The 17,012-nt window shown below is 64.7% G+C and overlaps 1 protein-coding gene and 1 long non-coding RNA gene across 5 annotated transcripts in view; both read right to left on the reverse strand.

The window, feature by feature from the left end:
* Nucleotides 1–2,114, reverse strand: part of LOC136794121 (uncharacterized) — a 17,463-nt gene extending 15,349 nt beyond the window's left edge. For both annotated transcript variants that reach the window (XR_010840486.1, XR_010840485.1), the window contains exons 1-2: nucleotides 1,864–2,114; nucleotides 1,024–1,149 (exon numbers count right to left, since the gene is read on the reverse strand). This is a non-coding gene — a long non-coding RNA (uncharacterized lncRNA). The remainder of the gene's footprint in view (nucleotides 1–1,023; nucleotides 1,150–1,863) is intronic.
* Nucleotides 2,115–3,902: 1,788 nt separating this feature from the next.
* MKNK2 (MAPK interacting serine/threonine kinase 2) lies at nucleotides 3,903–16,518 on the reverse strand. Of its 3 annotated transcripts, none has more exons than XM_059060341.2 (14): nucleotides 16,472–16,517; nucleotides 16,194–16,329; nucleotides 12,560–12,647; nucleotides 12,361–12,462; nucleotides 12,183–12,280; nucleotides 9,829–9,908; nucleotides 9,431–9,504; nucleotides 9,079–9,183; nucleotides 8,882–8,937; nucleotides 8,697–8,792; nucleotides 8,043–8,237; nucleotides 7,120–7,284; nucleotides 6,335–6,378; nucleotides 3,903–5,987 (listed from the first exon to the last, which is right to left on the reverse strand). In XM_059060341.2, the coding sequence occupies exons 2-14, from the start codon at nucleotides 16,242–16,244 to the stop codon at nucleotides 5,756–5,758; spliced, it is 1,386 nt and encodes a 461-aa protein (XP_058916324.1). In that variant the 5' UTR covers nucleotides 16,245–16,329; nucleotides 16,472–16,517; the 3' UTR covers nucleotides 3,903–5,755. The 3 variants fall into 3 exon arrangements, with proteins under 3 accessions (XP_058916324.1, XP_058916323.1, XP_058916325.1); XM_059060340.2 differs by having other exon boundaries at nucleotides 3,903–5,993; XM_059060342.2 differs by lacking the exon at nucleotides 9,079–9,183 and having other exon boundaries at nucleotides 3,903–5,993; nucleotides 16,472–16,518.
* Nucleotides 16,519–17,012: the final 494 nt, after the last annotated feature.

Genomic DNA, 17,012 nt, shown 5'->3' on the forward strand with positions numbered 1-17,012 from the left:
TGCCTGTGACACTGTAATAGACTTTTGCAAAAATATTGCCACTGGGGAAAATGTTATTTCTCACAACGGCTATGAATCTACCGCTGTCATGGCGCAAAACGTCATCCGGATGACGGAGGGTTCTGGGCACCCCCTTAAGTTTCGTGCCCAGGGGAGGGTCCTGGCCCAGGACTGGAGTGGTGGCGAGCTGGTTTCTCACCATCGTGTGCCTGGCACCAGGCCCCCAGTAAACGGGTAAGTGGCCAGGGGTGACTCACGGGGCTGATGACCTCAGCTGGGGAGGCATCAGGGCTCCGACCCACAACTTTTATGTGGCCCCTGCACCTCCGCGGTGGATGCCCCTTTGAATGTGTAGATAAAACGCCGGCAATAGGGGACATCCCTGGCGGTCCAGTGGTTAAGACGCTGCGCTTCCACTGCAGGGGGCCCGGGTTCAATCCCTGGTCGGGGAACTAAGCTCCCACAGGCCTCGGACCAGCCAAAAAAACAAAACAAGAAAACTTCACTGGCAACAGGCTCTTGTCCCTGCTTGTCTGCTGGGGGTCTCTGCTGGGGACTTGCTCACCAGACGCTCTCCCCAGTGGCCTTTGGCACCAGCATCCTGGGACCCAGATCCTGGAGGCCTCCTTGGTTCCAGAGCCAAGGATGCAGCGCTGGACAAGCCCCCTCTTGTTGGTGTCCCAGCTTTCTGCTGCCTCTCAGGAGGTCACAAAAGGGAAACTGAGGCCGGGGAGAGCTGGAGTTGGCGGACGGGACAGAAACCCCGCGGCATCTTCCCGAAGTTGCCCACAGACCCCAGACCCCTCTGTGCAGGGGAGCGTGATGCCCATTGGACGGAAGGGATGGATACAGCCCGGTGTGCGGACCGGAGATGGCTCACGGCACACGACGGCCCAGGGCCCACGGGCTCCGGATGCCCATTCAAATGCCAGAGGCAGGCGAGGTGGGTCGGCGGGTGACGCTCCTCGCCCAGGTGCCCCGCCCCCAAGAAGCCAGCCCTCCCTCCCTCCCTCGCCAGCTCACCCCATGCAGGCTTCCACCGACGGGCCAAGTCCTTCCTCACGTCCCGACTTGATTTCATCAGGCTTCACTTTAAACCAGTTTCTCCTCCTTCTGGGTGAGTCTAAGACCAGGACAGGCCACAGTTTCCTGAGACGGAACAGTGAAAGAGGTTGTGAGACGGGATGGTCCACGCAGAGGACTTGGGTTGGTGACTGGTGACGATGGCTGGAACAAAACCCGCACAGACCCCTACGCTCTGGGGCGGAGACACTTGTGCTGGTGATAAAACATCCCTCCATGCATTTACTGGGCACTCACTGTGTACCAGACTCAACACAGACTCGGTCCCGTTATCTCTTTCATTCTTATTTAGGAGAAATTCACGGAACATGAAATTCACCCATTTAAAATGAACACTTCAGGGACTTCCCTGGTGGTCCAGTGGTTAAGACTCTGCGCTCCCAATGCAGGGGGCACGGGTTCCATCCCTGATCGGGGAACTAGGATCCTGCCTGCCCCACAGCGTGGCGAAAAAATAAACAGAATGAACGCTTCAGGGGCGTTTAGTACATTCACAGAGCTATGTAACCATCACCTCTAGTTCCAGAACATTCCATCCCCCCAAAAGAAAACCAGTGCCCATCAGCAGTCACCCCCACCTCCTCCACAGCCCCTGACAACCAGCAATCCACTCTCTGTCTTTGTGGATTTGCCTGTTCCGGACATTTCACACAAGTGGGCCTTTTGCGTCTGTGTCTTTTTTAGTTCCCTTTATTTTTTAAAATAAAATTTCTTTCTTAAAAGACAGTATTAGGTTTACAGGAAGACTGCAAAGACAGTACAAAGTCTCCAGATACTTGCCCTGTGTCCCCTACTCTTAACACCGTACATCAGCATGTGTGTGCGGGGCAGGGTGGAGGGCGGCTCCCGAATCACACATGTGATTCGCCGTGATCTCGGGGTGACAGATCCGGTTTGCAGATGCCCCGGACCAGCTGAAGCACCTGCCGTGAGCCCGTGAGCCACGTTTCCTGAGGTGCAGACAGGTGGCCACGGTCGCCAGCTTGGGAAAAGGCTTCAGCTCCTCCAGCTCCGGGATTTTCCTGCCACTCCCCCAGGGGACGTGGAAGGGGCGGGACCGGCCAAGAGGAAACCGCAAACATGAAATGTACAGCGGCAGCTCCGAGAACAAGCTGTGCCTGGCAGCTGCAACTTGGCAGGCGGCACGGGGCAGGCAGAGGTCAGCGGCGGGGCCTGGAGGGGATGGGCGGGGCTCGGTGCCACCTAGGAGGGCGGCGGCTTGGCGTGCGGCACCCACCCTATTCCCTCCACATATACCGGGCCAGGCAAGGGACGGGGCGGGGCCTGGAGGCATTGGGAGGGGGACTGCGGGGTTTGAGAGGAGGGCTCTAGCAGGCGGCTGAGCAAATGCAGCAGGTGGAGCCTGAAGGTTCCTCTGGAAGGGCCAGGTGGGGGAGGGTGCCACCTGGCGGGCCCGGGATCCTGGGCAGGAGAGGGGATCCTAGCGCGTACACCTTGCCAGGAGGCCTTTTGGACAGCCCAGAGAGTCCCCCTCTCGCGCCCCCATCCCCCGCCAACATGCAGGCTGTCCCCGGGCGCTGGCAGACACCCAGCATCTGTGTCCTCTGTGTCCTCCACCCTCACCAGGCCCGTCAGCCCTCACTGGACTGGCTGCAAGGGTGACAATGGCTCTTGGGGTCCCTTGGGCCCCAAGCCCACACTCCACCTGGCGACAAGAACAGTCCTCCCCAAAATGGCATCTGATGGGGTCTGTGCCCTGCTCACATTCTTCCTACGGGGCAATGAAACCACCACCAGACAAACGTACACGGATGTTCACAGCATGACTCACAGCTCCAAAGAGCGGGAACCTCAGTGTCCATCGATGGGTGATGGATAAACACAGCGTGGTCCGGGTGATGGACCAGTCACTCAGCCATGAAAAGGAGTGAGACACTGACACTCGCCGCAACACGGATGGAGCTCGAGGACGTGACGCTCAGTGAGAGAAGCCAGACACAGCAGCCTCTGGGGGCTGACCCGGACTGGCCCACCCTCGGACTGCCTGCTCCCCACCCCAGGCCCTGCAGAGGCGACCACATCTACTTCTTTCTTGCCCCTCTCACTGCACTACCTGCTGGTCTCCTCACCTGGCTCCTCTGAGATCCCTGTTGTCAGTTGAGGAAACTGACAAGCACAGCAGTCCTTAACCACTGGACTCCACTGCCACCCCCTTTTGGCTCCTGCCTGCAGGGAGCCCTCCCTGATCCACCGCCTCCCTCCCCGCATGGCCCCCAGGGCCTGAAGTCAGCCCTGGACTGTCCAGCAGAAACCTGCATACAGCAAGAACTTAATCATGGCCGAGGGGATGGAGTCTAGAGAGGGAGGCGGGCCAGCCATGAGGGGGAGGTTTGAATCACCGGGTTTCATCGAATTAGGTCGCGCAGTCCAAAGGCACCCCTCCCCCGCACAAAGCTGTTTTCCTGTCTCCCTCTGGATCTGGGACAGCTGTGCGCTTGACCCCAACCTAAGCTCGGACGTGGGGAGGTTGATGCAGGAAGGCTTCCGAGACCAGGCCGCTCAGATCCGCCAGCCATGCTGCGAGGGAGCCCAAGCCACGCAGGAAACCACGTGTGGGCACCTGGCCCTCGTTCCCAGCCGAGCCAGCCTTGGTGCCAGCCCAGCCCACACCTGCAGATGATGAGTCTTTCCCAGCCCGAGGACCCAGGCGTCCTGGAGCAGAGAGAAGCCGAGCCCACCCGTGCCCCATCTGAATCGGTAACTCACAGCATCACGGGGAATATCAAAATGCCTTTGGGCCACTAGGTTTGAGACAGCTTGTTGCAAGGCAACAGAAACCGGGGTGCCGGCACGCAAACTAGTTTTTATGACTTTTATTAAATCCTTACAAAACAGAATACAAAATACCGGCGTTGACAGTTGGTGTAAAGGAAAACTTCTGAGCTGTATCAGTTCACCTGGTACAGTGGAGTTAAAGTGCTTGGATGTTTTTCCCCCACTTTAAAAAAATTTGAGTTTTTTTTTTTTTTTTTTGTCTTTTTTACACATCTTAACGTTGAAACACTGCTGTGCCCCCTTCCCCCCAGCGCCAGGCTCGTTCACAGTAACGGTTCTGACCAGTCCTCCGGGCCGCGCTGTCGTTGTGACAGGGGAGGGGGAGGAAGTGGCTGTCCCACCTTTGAGGAAAAAAAAAAAAAAAAAAAAAAGCTGCTCACAGCTCAGCTTTCCGGAGTAAAATGGCCATGGCGCCTGCAGCGGGCGAGAGTCCATTCGTTTCTTTTTTACAAAAAGGCAGAATCCTCGGTTGCAAAACGTGGAATCACTGATGGGCGAAAAATGACGGGGGGTGGCCTCCCCCCCCCCGGAGTCTTTGGAAAGGCCAGTCCACAGATCGGCGGGCGGGCGGGCAGGGCGGGGCGGCGGCCCCCCACCAGCCACCAAGGACGGCCACAATCTCCGAGACTCGAGGGGGCTGCAGAGACGGCGCTCGAACCCCCCCACGCCTCGAGGCCCGCCCCGCCCCCCCCACATTCAAGTATTCGTCAAGAACAGGGAAGGGAAGTCAGCTGATGTTCTGGAAAACTAACGAGACAGGACGAACAGCGAGGAACCGGAGGGCGGTCTGGGCGGCTGCCCGCGCCCCCAACCCCGGCAGAAGCCCGTGTGCACGTGGAAAAGGAAGCCTGTGAATTGCATAGAGTCTCCCACCCGAGGACGAAGGGCGTCAGAGTCTCCCCAGCCCGGCGGGTCACGCGACGTCTGACTCAGGCGCGGGCGGAAGGGGCGCGGCAGCTGCGGCCTTTTCCTGAAGGTGGGCGGAACAGAGACACCGCCCTAGAGGGGGGGGAGTCACGCGAGACCCCGGGGGCGGGGCTGAGAGAGCTTCCACGCCAGACCCGAGGGGCGGCCGGGCAGGACGTGGCCGTGGTCAGACTGAGCCCTGAGAAGGGGCACTCGGGTGCCCGGGTCGGGGGGTCCGCGGGACCCCCACGTCGGCTGTCGGGGGCCTGTCCGGCTCCTCGCACTTCCTCTGGCGCCCCCCTTCCCGGGTGGGCAGTCCCCAGTGGAGAGGCCAGGGGAGGGGCCCTGGGCAGCCGCAGCTTAAGGTCAAGGTTCGAGGGAGCCCCGATTGTCAGTCGGCGGGGGCTCCAGCGGGCCCCCCGCCCGCCCCCAGGCCCCGCCCTGCGACAAGGGAGATGTGAGAAGCCCCCGGCCCGCCCGGCCGCCAGGGTGTCTGAGGGGAGGGAAGGAGCTACCGTCTCGTCGAGGGGAGGTGGGTGGGGGTCGACCCGTCCCTGAAAACACTGTGAGGGCCGGGGAGGGGGGCGGCGAGGTCCCGCCGGCTCGGGGAGACGCCGCGCCCTCCTCTCCTGAGTCACGCGGGCGGCGGGGAGCAGCCTTCACAGTACCCGGCGCATCCCGGGCCGGGGCAGCGGGAGGACCCCACCCAGCCACAGGCCCTCCGCTCTCCTCCCCGGGCGCCTGCTCTGCATTTAACACCATTGAAAGGAAAAAAAAAAAAAGGGGGGGGGGGAACAGGAAAAAAACCCAACAGCAAAAACCTTACATAAAAAGACCCCCGAGCTGAGCTTAGCGCCTCGGAATCCAGCCGGGGGAGGGCAGCCCGCTGGTCACCCGCGGGCAATAGCTTAAAAAAATCTTTAGACTTGACGGGGGGAGGGGCGGCCTATGTACAGAGGGAAGGAGGGGGTCACGCGTGGTCTCCCACCAGGACCACGGGGGCCGCGGACAGGCTGGCTCGCTGCCGCCGCTGGGCCAACTTGGACTGGGAGGGCGGGGACAGCTGCAAGCAGCGTGAGGTAGCTCGGATGACCACGGGCTGGTCCTGCCCCGCCTCCTCGGCCGCGTCCTCCTCGCGCTGGGCCAGCTGCCGGTTCATGGCAATGGCCTCGGCCGCGAACGACGTGAGGTCTTTGGCGCAGCTGTTCCTGGGGACAGGGCGGGGGTCACCAAGGAGGGGGAGGTAGCCGCCGGCCCGTCCCCGCTGCTTCCCTCGGGACCCCCGGGGTCTGTGCAGTGCCCTGGGGGAGGGGCTGCAGGCCCCAGGAGGCCCCAGACTCCGCAGGGGGCGGGAGGGGCCGGCGTACTGGAATTCGCGGTGGGGTCACAAACTCATCACCCGGTACAAGGACACCCAAGCGCTTGGACGGCTTCCCCCGCCAAGACTGAAAGAGGATCGCGTAGTCTTCTTTAAACATCTTAACATTTAGCGCCCCCTCCTGGACCCGGGGCTCCCCGCTCGGAGCCCGAGATCCCACACGGGCCTCACCTCTGCAGGACCATGGGCGTGGGCAGGGTGTTCTCCGGGGCGCACTGCAAGGAGACAGGAGAGGTGAGGCTGGAGAGCAGAGCCCGCCCGCCTCGGGGCGCCCAGCTGGCTGCGACAGGACCGGGAGTTAAGGCGGTGCACCTGCCCGGGAACCGAGCCAGGCTGGGGGGAGGGGCGCGGCCCGAGCCGGGTGAGCACGGTGGACGTTGCCAGACCGCGTGGTGGGCGGGGCCTGCCTCTCACCAAAGCTGCTCCTTCCAGATGGTTCCCAGCTCCCAGCAGGGGTTGGGAGCCCCCTCCACCAGCCCATCCGCCTTGACAGTGGGGCCCCAGTCTTTGCTCCCCACAGTGCCAACTTGTATTCTTGTTAAGCTCCCTGCCCTGGTGGCCTAGGCATCTGGCCCGCCAGGACAACAACTGGCAGAAGAAACAGCAAGCTCTTCTCAGCTTGGTGGGGACAGAGCCTTGGACGGGGGGGTGGCAGCCCCCCCCACCCCGCCCCGCCTGCCTGACCTCAGCTTGACACTCTGTTCCAGGTGAGAAGAGGCCCCTGTGCCTTCAGGACACAGGGCCTGGTGACTCGCTGAGAAGCAGCTCCTGCAGTCCCAACTCAACCTGGCCGGCAGGCAGTGGGGGTCTCCCTGCTGCACCCTTGCCCGCTCTGGGAGGTCGCGATGCTGAGCCACCTAGGGCTGTCGTACCCTTGCTCTGAGTCACCCCAGCCCACTGGCAGAGGCTGGATGGAGGCCAGCGGCCCCCCAGGCCTCCCTGGGGCTCCCACTCACCCCTTGCACCCAGGGGTGCTGCAGGACTTGGGCAGCACTCAGCCTCTGCTTGGCGTCACGGACGAGGAGCTTGGAGATGAGGTCTTTGGCAGCAAAGGAGATGTGGGCCCAGTCCTTCTCCGGAAACTCGTACTTGCCCTCCTGGATGCTCTCAAACAGCATGTTCTGGAGGGAACATGGAAAGTGGGGTGAGCTGCAGCCAGCAAGGGCTGAGGCCACGTCACAGACACCTGAAGTGGCAAGCCTGGACCTGGAGAAGCACCACTGAGTGACAAGTTCTGTCAGGGCCCCCAGCCTCCACCAGCTGCACGTGACCTGGGCCCAGGGTTAGGGTGGAGGAAAGTGCCCTGAGCTCAGCTGGCAAGGCCGGGGTCTCTGGCAGACCGAGGAGGGCAGGGACCCACCCATCTGGGGGTGGCTGGGAGGCTGGGCCACAGAGTAGCTTCGGGGAAGCACTTGGTGGGCTCTGCTCAAGTGGGGCCCGATTTACTGAAGGGTGGCTCTGGGCGGCCAGGCTCTGGGAGGATCAGGCCATGAAGCCTGAGCCTCACATGGTGGGTAGAAGGCTGGAACATGGCCACCCCAAACCATAGGCCTCACCCCACCTCAACTTCCTGACCCCTGACTGCTTTCTCCCGTTGGGCCGGGGAACCCAACGAACGGCTGGAAACCCAGAAAGGTCAGGCCGGCAATGGCCTGTGGATGTGGTCAGTGGTTGGAGGCCAAGCCCTAAGGGGTGCTCGAGGGGGGTGTCACAGGCCAGGTCCTCCAGGGTGGGGGGTAGGTGTGTGCATGGACCAGGCCTTGGGGTGCACTGGGCAGGCAGGGGCGAGGGTGCGATGCGTGTGTGTGTGCGTGTGTATGCCGAGGCAGGCCAGACAGGGTGCTCGGGGGAGGGGTGCACGGCAGGACCCCACTCGCACCTGGCAGGCCGGGCAGGCCTCGCCGCGGTCCCAGCCGCAGTCGCTGCCGCAGTGGCCCACGAAGGGCGGGTAGCCGCTGAGCAGGATGTAGAGGATGACGCCCAGGCTCCAGAGGTCGCAGCGCTTGTCATAGATGCTTGCCTCCTCGCTGAAGGCCTCCACCACCTCCGGGGCCATGTACTCGGCGGAGCCGCACTGCGGGCGGGGGCGGGAGCGGGGGTTGTCAGGGCCAGCGGAGGGGGAAGCGGGGCGCCCCGACAGGGACTTCCCGGAGCCCGCAGCCAGACAACCCTGCCCGACCAATCACAGGTTGCTGAGGGAGCCAGTCCCGCCTTCGCCCTGCCGGCCAATCAGAGGCTGCTGAGGGACTCGGCCCCGCCTCAACCCCCCGCCCAATCAACAGGTGCGGGAGCCCGCCCAGCTTCACCGCGCCCGACCGCGGCCCCGCCCAGCCGCTCTGCCCGGCCAATCAGCGGCTGTTGCTAAGCGGAAGCCCGAGTTCCGAGGCCCGAGCCGCCAAGCAGGCTCCGCACCTCGAGGTTATGCAACTGCAGCCTGGGACCGGATTCGGGGCCATTCCCTCCCTTTCCGCCCCTGACAGCTACCCCTCCCCCCGCACCCCACTCGGGGCGAGCTGACCCCGCAGGCCCTCACCGGGGTGAGCAGCTCCGGGGTGGAGATGGGGGAGCAGTCCCCGTTGAGTTTGATGCCACTGCCCAGGTCAAAGTCACAGATCTTCACGGGGGACACCTGGGCGGGGTCAGAGGGGGCTGTGAGGGTGGAGTCCCGACCCTGGGGGCCCTGGCCCGCAGGGAAGGCCACCCCCCGGTGCCCCTCACCTGGTTGGGGTGCTCACAGAGGATGTTTTCCGGCTTTAGGTCCCTGTGGGCGATGCCTGCAGAGAGAACCAAGAACCACGAGGGCGGGTCAGGGGTCTGTGGGTGTGTGGGCACGTCTTCCAGGAGTCCGGGGCAGGTGGACTGGGCGCAAGGCTAGACACCCAGGGACCCCTGGGGCAGGCAGTGTGGCCACCCACCTTTGTTGTGCAGAAAGTCCAGGGCGCTGGCCACATCCTGCACCACCACGCTGGCCTCCAGTTCGTTAAAGTGCCGCCGCTTGTGTATGTGGCTCAGGATGGAGCCTGGGCCAGGCCATGGAGCAGAACACACAGGGGTCACCTCCACTGCACAACGGCCAGCACCCACCCCACCCTGGGAGGGAAGCCCCCACTCTGGCCTCCTCGGGTCCAGAGTCCTCCAACCTGAGCTGCTGTGTGGACCCCACAAGGCCCCTCTGATGTGCAGGCCCCCCTGAAAGGTTCTCCCTGGTGGCCCTAAGCCCCCGGCCCGTTAGGATCAGATTGGAAAAGCCTGCCAGGCCGCACGTACCGCCCCGCATCTTCTCAAACACCAGGTAGAAACGGTCGTCTTCCTCAAAGAACTCAATCAGCTCTAGAACGTTCCTGGGGTGAGGGCAGGGAGGCGGGGGAGGAGTGAGGCTTCCTCAGGCCTGTGGGCAGCCACAGCCCGGCCTAGCAGGGGCCTGCCTTCTCCACCCCACCTACCCACAGGAAGGCTGCACCTGGGGCCACAGGCCTGCTTCTGCCTTGCCCACCTCGGACTGTCAGCCTGCCTGCCGCTGGGCCCACCCACAATGCCCAGCACAGGGCCTGGCACACAGTGGGTGCTCACTAAGTGCTTGCTGGGGGTGATGGGGCACTTGGGCCCATTCAGCCACTGAAAGATGGCTCGGGGCCCAGTGCTGTGGTGAGGGTAGGTCACATTACCTGTGTCCCTGGCACTGATACAACATCTCCACCTCCCGGAAAACCCTACTCCGAATGTGGCCTGGCTGCTTCTCAATGATCTGAAACGTCAACCGGGGGAGGACACACACACAGACACCAACTGGGTCAGCCAGACCCCCTACAGACCGAGACCCACCCCCCCTTCCCTGCCAGAAACTTCCCCTGTGTCATGCCTGAAGCTCGTCAGAGCTTAGATTTTGAAGTTCTGGAAAACAGAGCTATCCTATGGGGGCCCAGAACTTACTGGAAGTCAAAACTGTGGTGTGAGAATAAACTGGGGGCAATGTGTTTCCCCAGAGGCATCACAGGAGGGGCGGGAGGGACAGAAGCCGGTAGCTCTCCGCCCCTGACTGCCACAAGCCTGGGGTGTATTGGGGGCCTGGAGGCCCTGCGAGATACCCCTTCAGGGCAGCAGGTTCCTTAGCCTAGCGGCCTCCTCTCCCCGACCAGGAGACTGGGGGCCACTGTGCCGGCTCACGCACCACCCGGGGGACTGGAGGGGCCTGGGGGCACCTGGCTGCCAGCCAAGACATCCCCCCTGGGCACCAGTCTGGACGATGCCCCCGGCCCCATAAGCCCATGTCTGTTTCAGGCCAGGTCAGCGGGCACAGCCTCCCAGGACCCCGGAGCCTCAGGAAACCAGCCCGTGCCTCTGCACCCAGCTCGCTCTGGCACCCAGGAGCTCTAAGGACGGGAGGGTTCTGGGCCCACCCCCCGGCGTGAGCCGCTTTGCTTCCAGAGAGGGGAGGTCAAAAAGCGTGCACCAAAAAAAAAAAAGCGGGCTTCCCTGGTGGCGCAGTGGTTGGGAGTCCGCCTGCCGATGCAGGGGACACGGGTTCGTGCCCCGGTCCGGGAAGATCCCATATGCCGCGGAGCGGCTGGGCCCGTGAGCCATGGCCGCTGGGCCTGCGCGTCCGGAGCCTGCGCTCCACAGTGGGAGAGGCCACAACAGTGAGAGGCCCACGTACCACAAAAAAAAAAAAAAAAAAAAAAAAAAGCGTGTGCCAGCTCTCTCCCAGCAAAGCCAGGCCGCACACACCTCCTGGGAACCTCTTCCCAGGTTGGACCTAGGGCCCGCTCTCACTGGGTGGGCGGGCAGCCTGGGTCAGTACTGTGCCCGGGGCTCCCGGCCCACCAGCAGCCTGGGGGAGGGGACGTGGTGTGCTCCACAGGCCAGGCTCCAGCAGCAGGCGGGCACGCACAGCCACTGGTCACGGGGGCTCGGCCACCACCCTAAGCACTGTCCCGCTTGTCTAGAGACAAATACACCTGCCCCACAGAGGAGCAGAACCACCAGATTCCAGGGCTCCTTGAGATAATGCCAGCAGCCGTGCCCTCCTGGAGTTACCTGAACTTCATTCCATCCCTTGGGAATGTGGCTAGGGCCCCCAACTCCATGGAGGAGACAGCGGTCCCTCTCAGGAGGGGACGGCCTTCTGGGGGGCCACACACAGTACAACTAACCCAACCCTCTGAGCCTTGGTCTCCCTGTCCGTCAGAGTGACAGAAGCCAGGCTGCCCAGGAGGGGTCTTAGGAAGGAGGACACTGACCGTGCAGAGTGTGCTTGACGCCAGGTGTGCAGTCCTACGGCACCATCACCCACCCAACCCGGGCGCTCCCAGGGGGCAGGGACCACAGCCACCCTGGTCACCTCGCTTCCACCAGGGCCTGAGGCTTCCGGCCAGCCCGCCTGCCACTGTGCACCTGGCCCTCCTTCCTGGGCAGCCAGCCTCCTGTTACCCCACCCAGCCCAGATGCAGGGTCACGAGGGAAGCCTGGAAGGCTTCTTGGAACGCAGGGTCTGACACCCAGCCAGGCAACACAGGCTGCGCAGGCGCACCCTGGGTCAGAGGCGGCCCAGGTTGCAGGAGGCTCTTGCGGGCCTTCCCTGGTCTCCCCTGACGCCCAGCTCCCCCGGGGCCCCGAGTAGGGCACTGCCTTTCAATGTTTGTAACCAGTACAGAGAAGCATTCGTCATCCCTGGGGACAGGGGCCTGGCCCGAGTGACCCAGCAGGTGAGCATCAGCTCTGACTGAAGCCCCCAGCTCTCGGCGATCCCTCTGGCACCAGGTCCCTGGCCACCTGTGCAGCGGGGCCACCCCTTGTCACTTCCCACCCGGACTTAGGGGCTCAGCCCAGGCTGACCCGGATTCCCAGGTGTAGCCTGAGTCACCAGCCTTGAGGCCATTTTTAGACACTGGTTTTCCCCGGCTGCCAGGCCGGCAGCTCAAATGCCAGCTCCCCTCCTTTTGCCACCCCTGGCGGGTGCCAGATCCCAGGCACGGCTGGGGAGGGGCGAGGGGGGCCGCGCAGGTGCTGGGGCCTGTCTCACCTTGACGGCATACTCCTGGTTAGTGATGAGGTTGACGCAGGTCTGCACGCGGGCATGGGCGCCCTCCCCAAGCACGTCCTCCTGCAGCTGGTAGACGTCTGCGGAGCAGGGGGCTGGTGAGAGCCGCCCTGGGCCAGCCCACCTCCCCAACACCGCTGCCCCCGCTGGCCCCACTCACCTTCGAACCTGCCCGAAAAGCTGTCGGTGGCCCGGCACCTCTTCTTCTTCTTGCCCCTTTTCTTGGCGTCGGGGATGTCTATGGGCTGGCTTGCGGGCATATCTGTGCAAGGGGAGCCGGAGGTGAGGCCCGCCTGGCTCAGGAGGTGGCCCAGCCCTCCGCCACCGCCAGAGGCTCGCCCTCCCCACCAGCCCCTCACCAGGGCGGGCCGGGCACTCCAGGCCGAAGTCAGGCTCCCCGTGGTGGGCCTGGTCTAGGGAGAAGGCCAGCTCAAAAGGATTCTGCCCCTGTAGGAAAGGAGAGGACAGAGCTCAGGCCCCAGCCCTGCGGGGCAGCTGCACCCAGAGTGCCCCGGCTTCCACATCTGCACGCTGCGGAGCAGAAAGCCTGGCTCTGCCTGACCACAAGGAAATGGACCTTTCACCCCCAGCCCAGGGCCCTCAGGGCCTCTGGGGAGGGGGTGTGGTACGGGAAGAGGCCAGACGCAGGCAGGGGAGGGGGTGCCGCCTCCCAAGCCGGGCCTGAGTCGCCGTGGGGCACCAGGCCACGTCTTGAGCCTCGGTTTGCTCACCTGCAGGATGGGGCCTGCACCACAGCCTGGCCGACCGCGCGTGGCCCTGCCGGAGCAGGGCGCAGGGATCAAAAGCGCTGGGCAGCCAGTGGGAGGGAGTGAGTCAGCGGCTTCCCGGGGCGGGGCTCCCAGCCAGGCGGCCCTGCCTGCTTTCCCATGGCTTCCTGGCCTCAGTCTCCCCTCTGTGGAATGGGGCACCACTGCCCTCCTTGCCTCTCGCTGTCCACTTGTCCCTGCTGCACCTCCCGGCCCGAGATGATTCCCGTCACCACACCTCTGCTCCTGATGCGCCCACAATGCGCCGCATCCCCAGCTCTGCGCCTCCTCTCCTGGTCCGACCCCCCTCGCTCATCTGCTTCCAGCTCCGCACCGCTGGGACCCGGCTCCGGGGGCTCACGGGAAAGGCAGCCGCGGTCTCCCGCGTGAGCACTGGGCCGCTCCCTGGCCCGGCCACAGCCGCACTGTCCCATGTACCCTCAGACACCCCAGGACGGAGCCCCTCACAGGCCGCGATGTCCAGCTAAGGAAACAGCCCTTGAGCAGGGAGGGGCCTGCTCAAGGTCACCTGATGGCCCCCGGGACTGGGGGGGGCGGTACATGGGATCCTAACAAGGGAATGAAGGCAGCTGGGGTTCCTCCAGTTTCTGCGGATCCAGCGTGAGGACTGGCGGCCTCTGGCAACGCACAAGGCTGAGGCTTTAAGCCTGGGGCTCTGTGGCCCCACCGTGTTTCTCTAGGAGTTTGCTCTCATTTAGCTCCCCGAATCCTGGCGGTCCAGGTGGCCAGGGCTTCAGGTGGGCGTGGGGGCCCTGTACACGCGGCAGTGGCGCCAGCTCTGATGCTGGAGGACCTGGGTCAAGTCACTGCCCCTCTCTGGGCCTTGGGACAAGGGGAAGCAGGGCTCCAGCAGGAGGGCCATCTGGTAGAGAAGGAACTCCGGGAAAGCCCCAGGGAGATACCCAGGGGCCTAACAGCAGAAGGGGCCAGGCCAGATTCCTGCAGACGCGAGGCCCGGAAGCCAGTCCGGCAGCACAGGGGCAGGCAGAGGTCACAGGGAGCGGCTGAAAAACAGGCGTGGGCCCTCCCGGCCTCGCCACCCACCCGCCCTGCAGATAGTTGCTAGGAGGCCCAGAGGGCGGGGGAGGGGAGGAAGGAGGCGCAGGATCATCCAACAGCACCTGCCCCTGCCCGCCCAGGGGTCCTGCACCCACAGGGAGCCAGGCACACGGCTGTGCCAGCACCGGCAGTCAGCGCTCTGAGAAGGCTCAGTCCAGAGGCGTCTGGAGGTGCCAGCTAACTCCCTCCTCCCAGGAGGAGGGGCCCCAGGGTGGCAATGTGGGGGTGATCAGGAGGGAGGGTGGACGTGAGGCCCGGGGCCAGCGGCGGCCCTCACCAGCTACTTTACCTCGGCCTAGTGACCTCAGCTCCGGGCCTGACCAGCACCCAGGGGTGACTCGAAAGGACCACGTAAGGGCACGAGGACCTCAGGGGGCCTGTCACCGACCCCACATCCCTGTGCCAGCCTCCAATGTAAAGAGCTGGACCCTAGAGAGAAGGGGCGGCCAAGCCACCAAGGTGAAGGGACACTAGCCATGTCAGCTCCTGTGTCCCTGTCACCACGTGCAGGGGGTGCTAAGACAAATGCCCACACTGTCCAAGGATCCACTCTCCCATGTGGAAATGGGGAAAAATACATCAGAGACGCCTGGCAGAGGCTGCTGCCAGGCTGAGGGGAGGGAGGTGGCCGCGGCCCGAGGGAGCTTGGGGTGCAGCGGGAGGAGACACCTAGCGAGGCCGGCCTCTGGCCACCGGGAGGGCCACCTCAGAGCCCGCACTCCCTGCCCAGTGTCCCTCCAACTCCCTCAGGACTCCCACAGTCCCACCTCAGCACTGGGCTCTCGCACGGCCTGCAGAGGCCAACCCATAGTACCAGGCAGTGTTGCCAGGCCAGGCCCAGGGCTGGCTGCGGGCCTCCAGTCAGCAGGCCTTGGCAGGAGGTGGCTGGAACCATCCAGAAAGTTCGACTTTGCTTTGGCCACTGTGCCGGCCCCACGCGCTGACCCCATCTCGGCTCCCACCCAGCCCCCAGAGGGGACAGACCACCACCAGTGACGTCTCAAGTCCACCCTGCTCCCGCCCAGCCCTGAACACTTGGACGTGCCAAGGCTGTGGCTGCCCTGGGGGGAGAAGCCAGGATGACAGGCGTGTGGGCAGGGGTGGGGCGCTGGCCCAGGACGCTGGCTGGACGGGCCTGGGAATTTTAACCCAAACAGTCTCAGCTCGCTCCTCCCACCCTGGTGTGCGGGTTCGCCTGTAGGCGCGCGAATGCTGCACACACACACTCACACATGCACATACACCCAGGTCTTGCCTTCTCTAGAGGGCAACAGGTTCTTGCCCAAGAAGGCCCAGGGAAGCCATTACATAACATGGCCAGTGGGGTGGGTGGCCGCTGACATCACTGTGTCCCCTGGGCCAGGCCCTGTGGGGTCCCTGCCTAGCACCTGCCCGCCCCCCCCCCCCCCGACTCGCTCATCTGAGACTAGAACTGCGGCAGCCCCATGCCACAGCCATGGGGCCACCGCAGAAACTTCCTGCTCCGACAGGAAATAGCCTTGGGCCTGGGGTGTCTGGGAGGTGTTGGGCTGGGAGGCCATCCAGTCCACTGCCCCATTCTGCAGACCACCCAGGAGGGTGTCGGGGAGGCCTGCAGCCCTGCCTGGGGTTCCAGAAGGAAAGACCCCGCAGACCCCCGCAGGCCCCATGATGCTGGAGACCGGACTGTGGCCTGCTGACAGTCCCCAGCAGTGCACACTCGGCTGGGCTCTGCAGGGGACACACAGCCAGGGGACCCCACGGGCAGGACGCCCCTCAGCCCTGTCCGGGGTTCCTGGAGGAAAGACCCCAGAGGCCCCAGGGCGCTAGGGACTGACTGTGGCCTACTGAAGTCCCCCCTCCTCACCATACCAGCACATGCCTGGCTCGGGTCGGCAGGGGACACATATGTAGGGTCCCCAGAAGCCCGATTTGGGGCTTCTGGAAGAAAGACCCGACAGGTCCCAGGGTGCTTGAGATTGGACTGTGGCCTGCTGACACCGCCCCCCACCTCCCGACAATGCACACCAGGCTGGGGCAGCTCCAGGCGAAGGGTTGGGAGCTGGCACGAGCCCCGGGTGGTATCCTGCGGGGTGGGCTCCGCGTCCCGCCACCGGCCACTCGGGTGGTCCAGCGCGGGGCGGCCCCAAGCCGACCCGGCCCTCACCTTGAAGGATCGGTGGAAGCCCTGAAGTTCGGCTGTTTTCTTCTGCACCATCTTCTGTCCGGGCCCCGCCAGCGGGGGAGGGGACGCAGGGCCCGGGGGGCGGCCCGTGGGCGGGGGGGCGGCCGGTGAGGGGACCCTGTGGGCGGGAGCAGACAAAGGAGGGCGTTGAGTGGCCGCGGCCGGCGCGCCGGGAGCCCGAGCCAGGGCGGCGAGGCTCCATGGAGCCCGCTCCCCGCGTCCGGGTCAGGGTCGGGCCGGAGTCGCAGGGCCACACTCACCGGGATCGGGCTCGGGCCGGGGCCGCAGTGCCGCCGCCCGAAACGCGCAGCCCGGAGCCCGCTGCGCGGACCGCGCGGGGAACAGCGCCGCCGCCGCCGCCGCTGCCGCCGCCACCGCGGACTCCTCCGCCAGGGCCGCCACCGCCGAGAGGAGCCGGGCGGGCCGCGTCGCCGCCACTTTTATAGGCCAGCTCTCGGCCCCCTCCGCGACGCAGACCCCGCCCCTCGTGGCTCCGCCCATGTACGCACGGCGGGGGCGGGACTGGAAGGCCGCTCTGCCGGCGGGGCGTGTCTGCGCGCCTGCGCTGTGTGGTGCGCGGGGTTGGTGGGCGGGACCCGGGAAGGATCCTGGCGGGAGCGGGCAGGGTTGCCGGAGGCTCCGGGAGGCCCGCGGGACCCTGACACTGAGCCGAAGCCCGGCCCTGCCCTCAGGCAACAACAGCAGGCAGTCTGTCGGCCGGGGCCTAGAATACACTGAACACTTTGGGCGACACCCCCGCTCTAGAACCTGCCATGGCTCCCTCTTGCCTCCCTAGGATCT

Source organism: Kogia breviceps, chromosome 4, assembly GCF_026419965.1.
Source record: "Kogia breviceps isolate mKogBre1 chromosome 4, mKogBre1 haplotype 1, whole genome shotgun sequence".
Classification (NCBI taxonomy): Eukaryota; Metazoa; Chordata; class Mammalia; order Artiodactyla; family Physeteridae; genus Kogia; species Kogia breviceps.

Coding starts and splice junctions, on each gene's coding strand:
- MKNK2 (XM_059060340.2), bottom strand. CDS start 16,244: ATGGTGCAGAAGAAAACAGCCGAACTTCAGGGCTTCCACCGATCCTTC. Junction 12,648..16,193: donor GCTTCCACCGATCCTTCAAG/GTGAGGGCCGGG, acceptor CCTTTCCTACAG/GGGCAGAATCCTTTTGAGCT. Junction 9,505..9,828: donor TATCAGTGCCAGGGACACAG/GTAATGTGACCT, acceptor CCCTCACCCCAG/GAACGTTCTAGAGCTGATTG.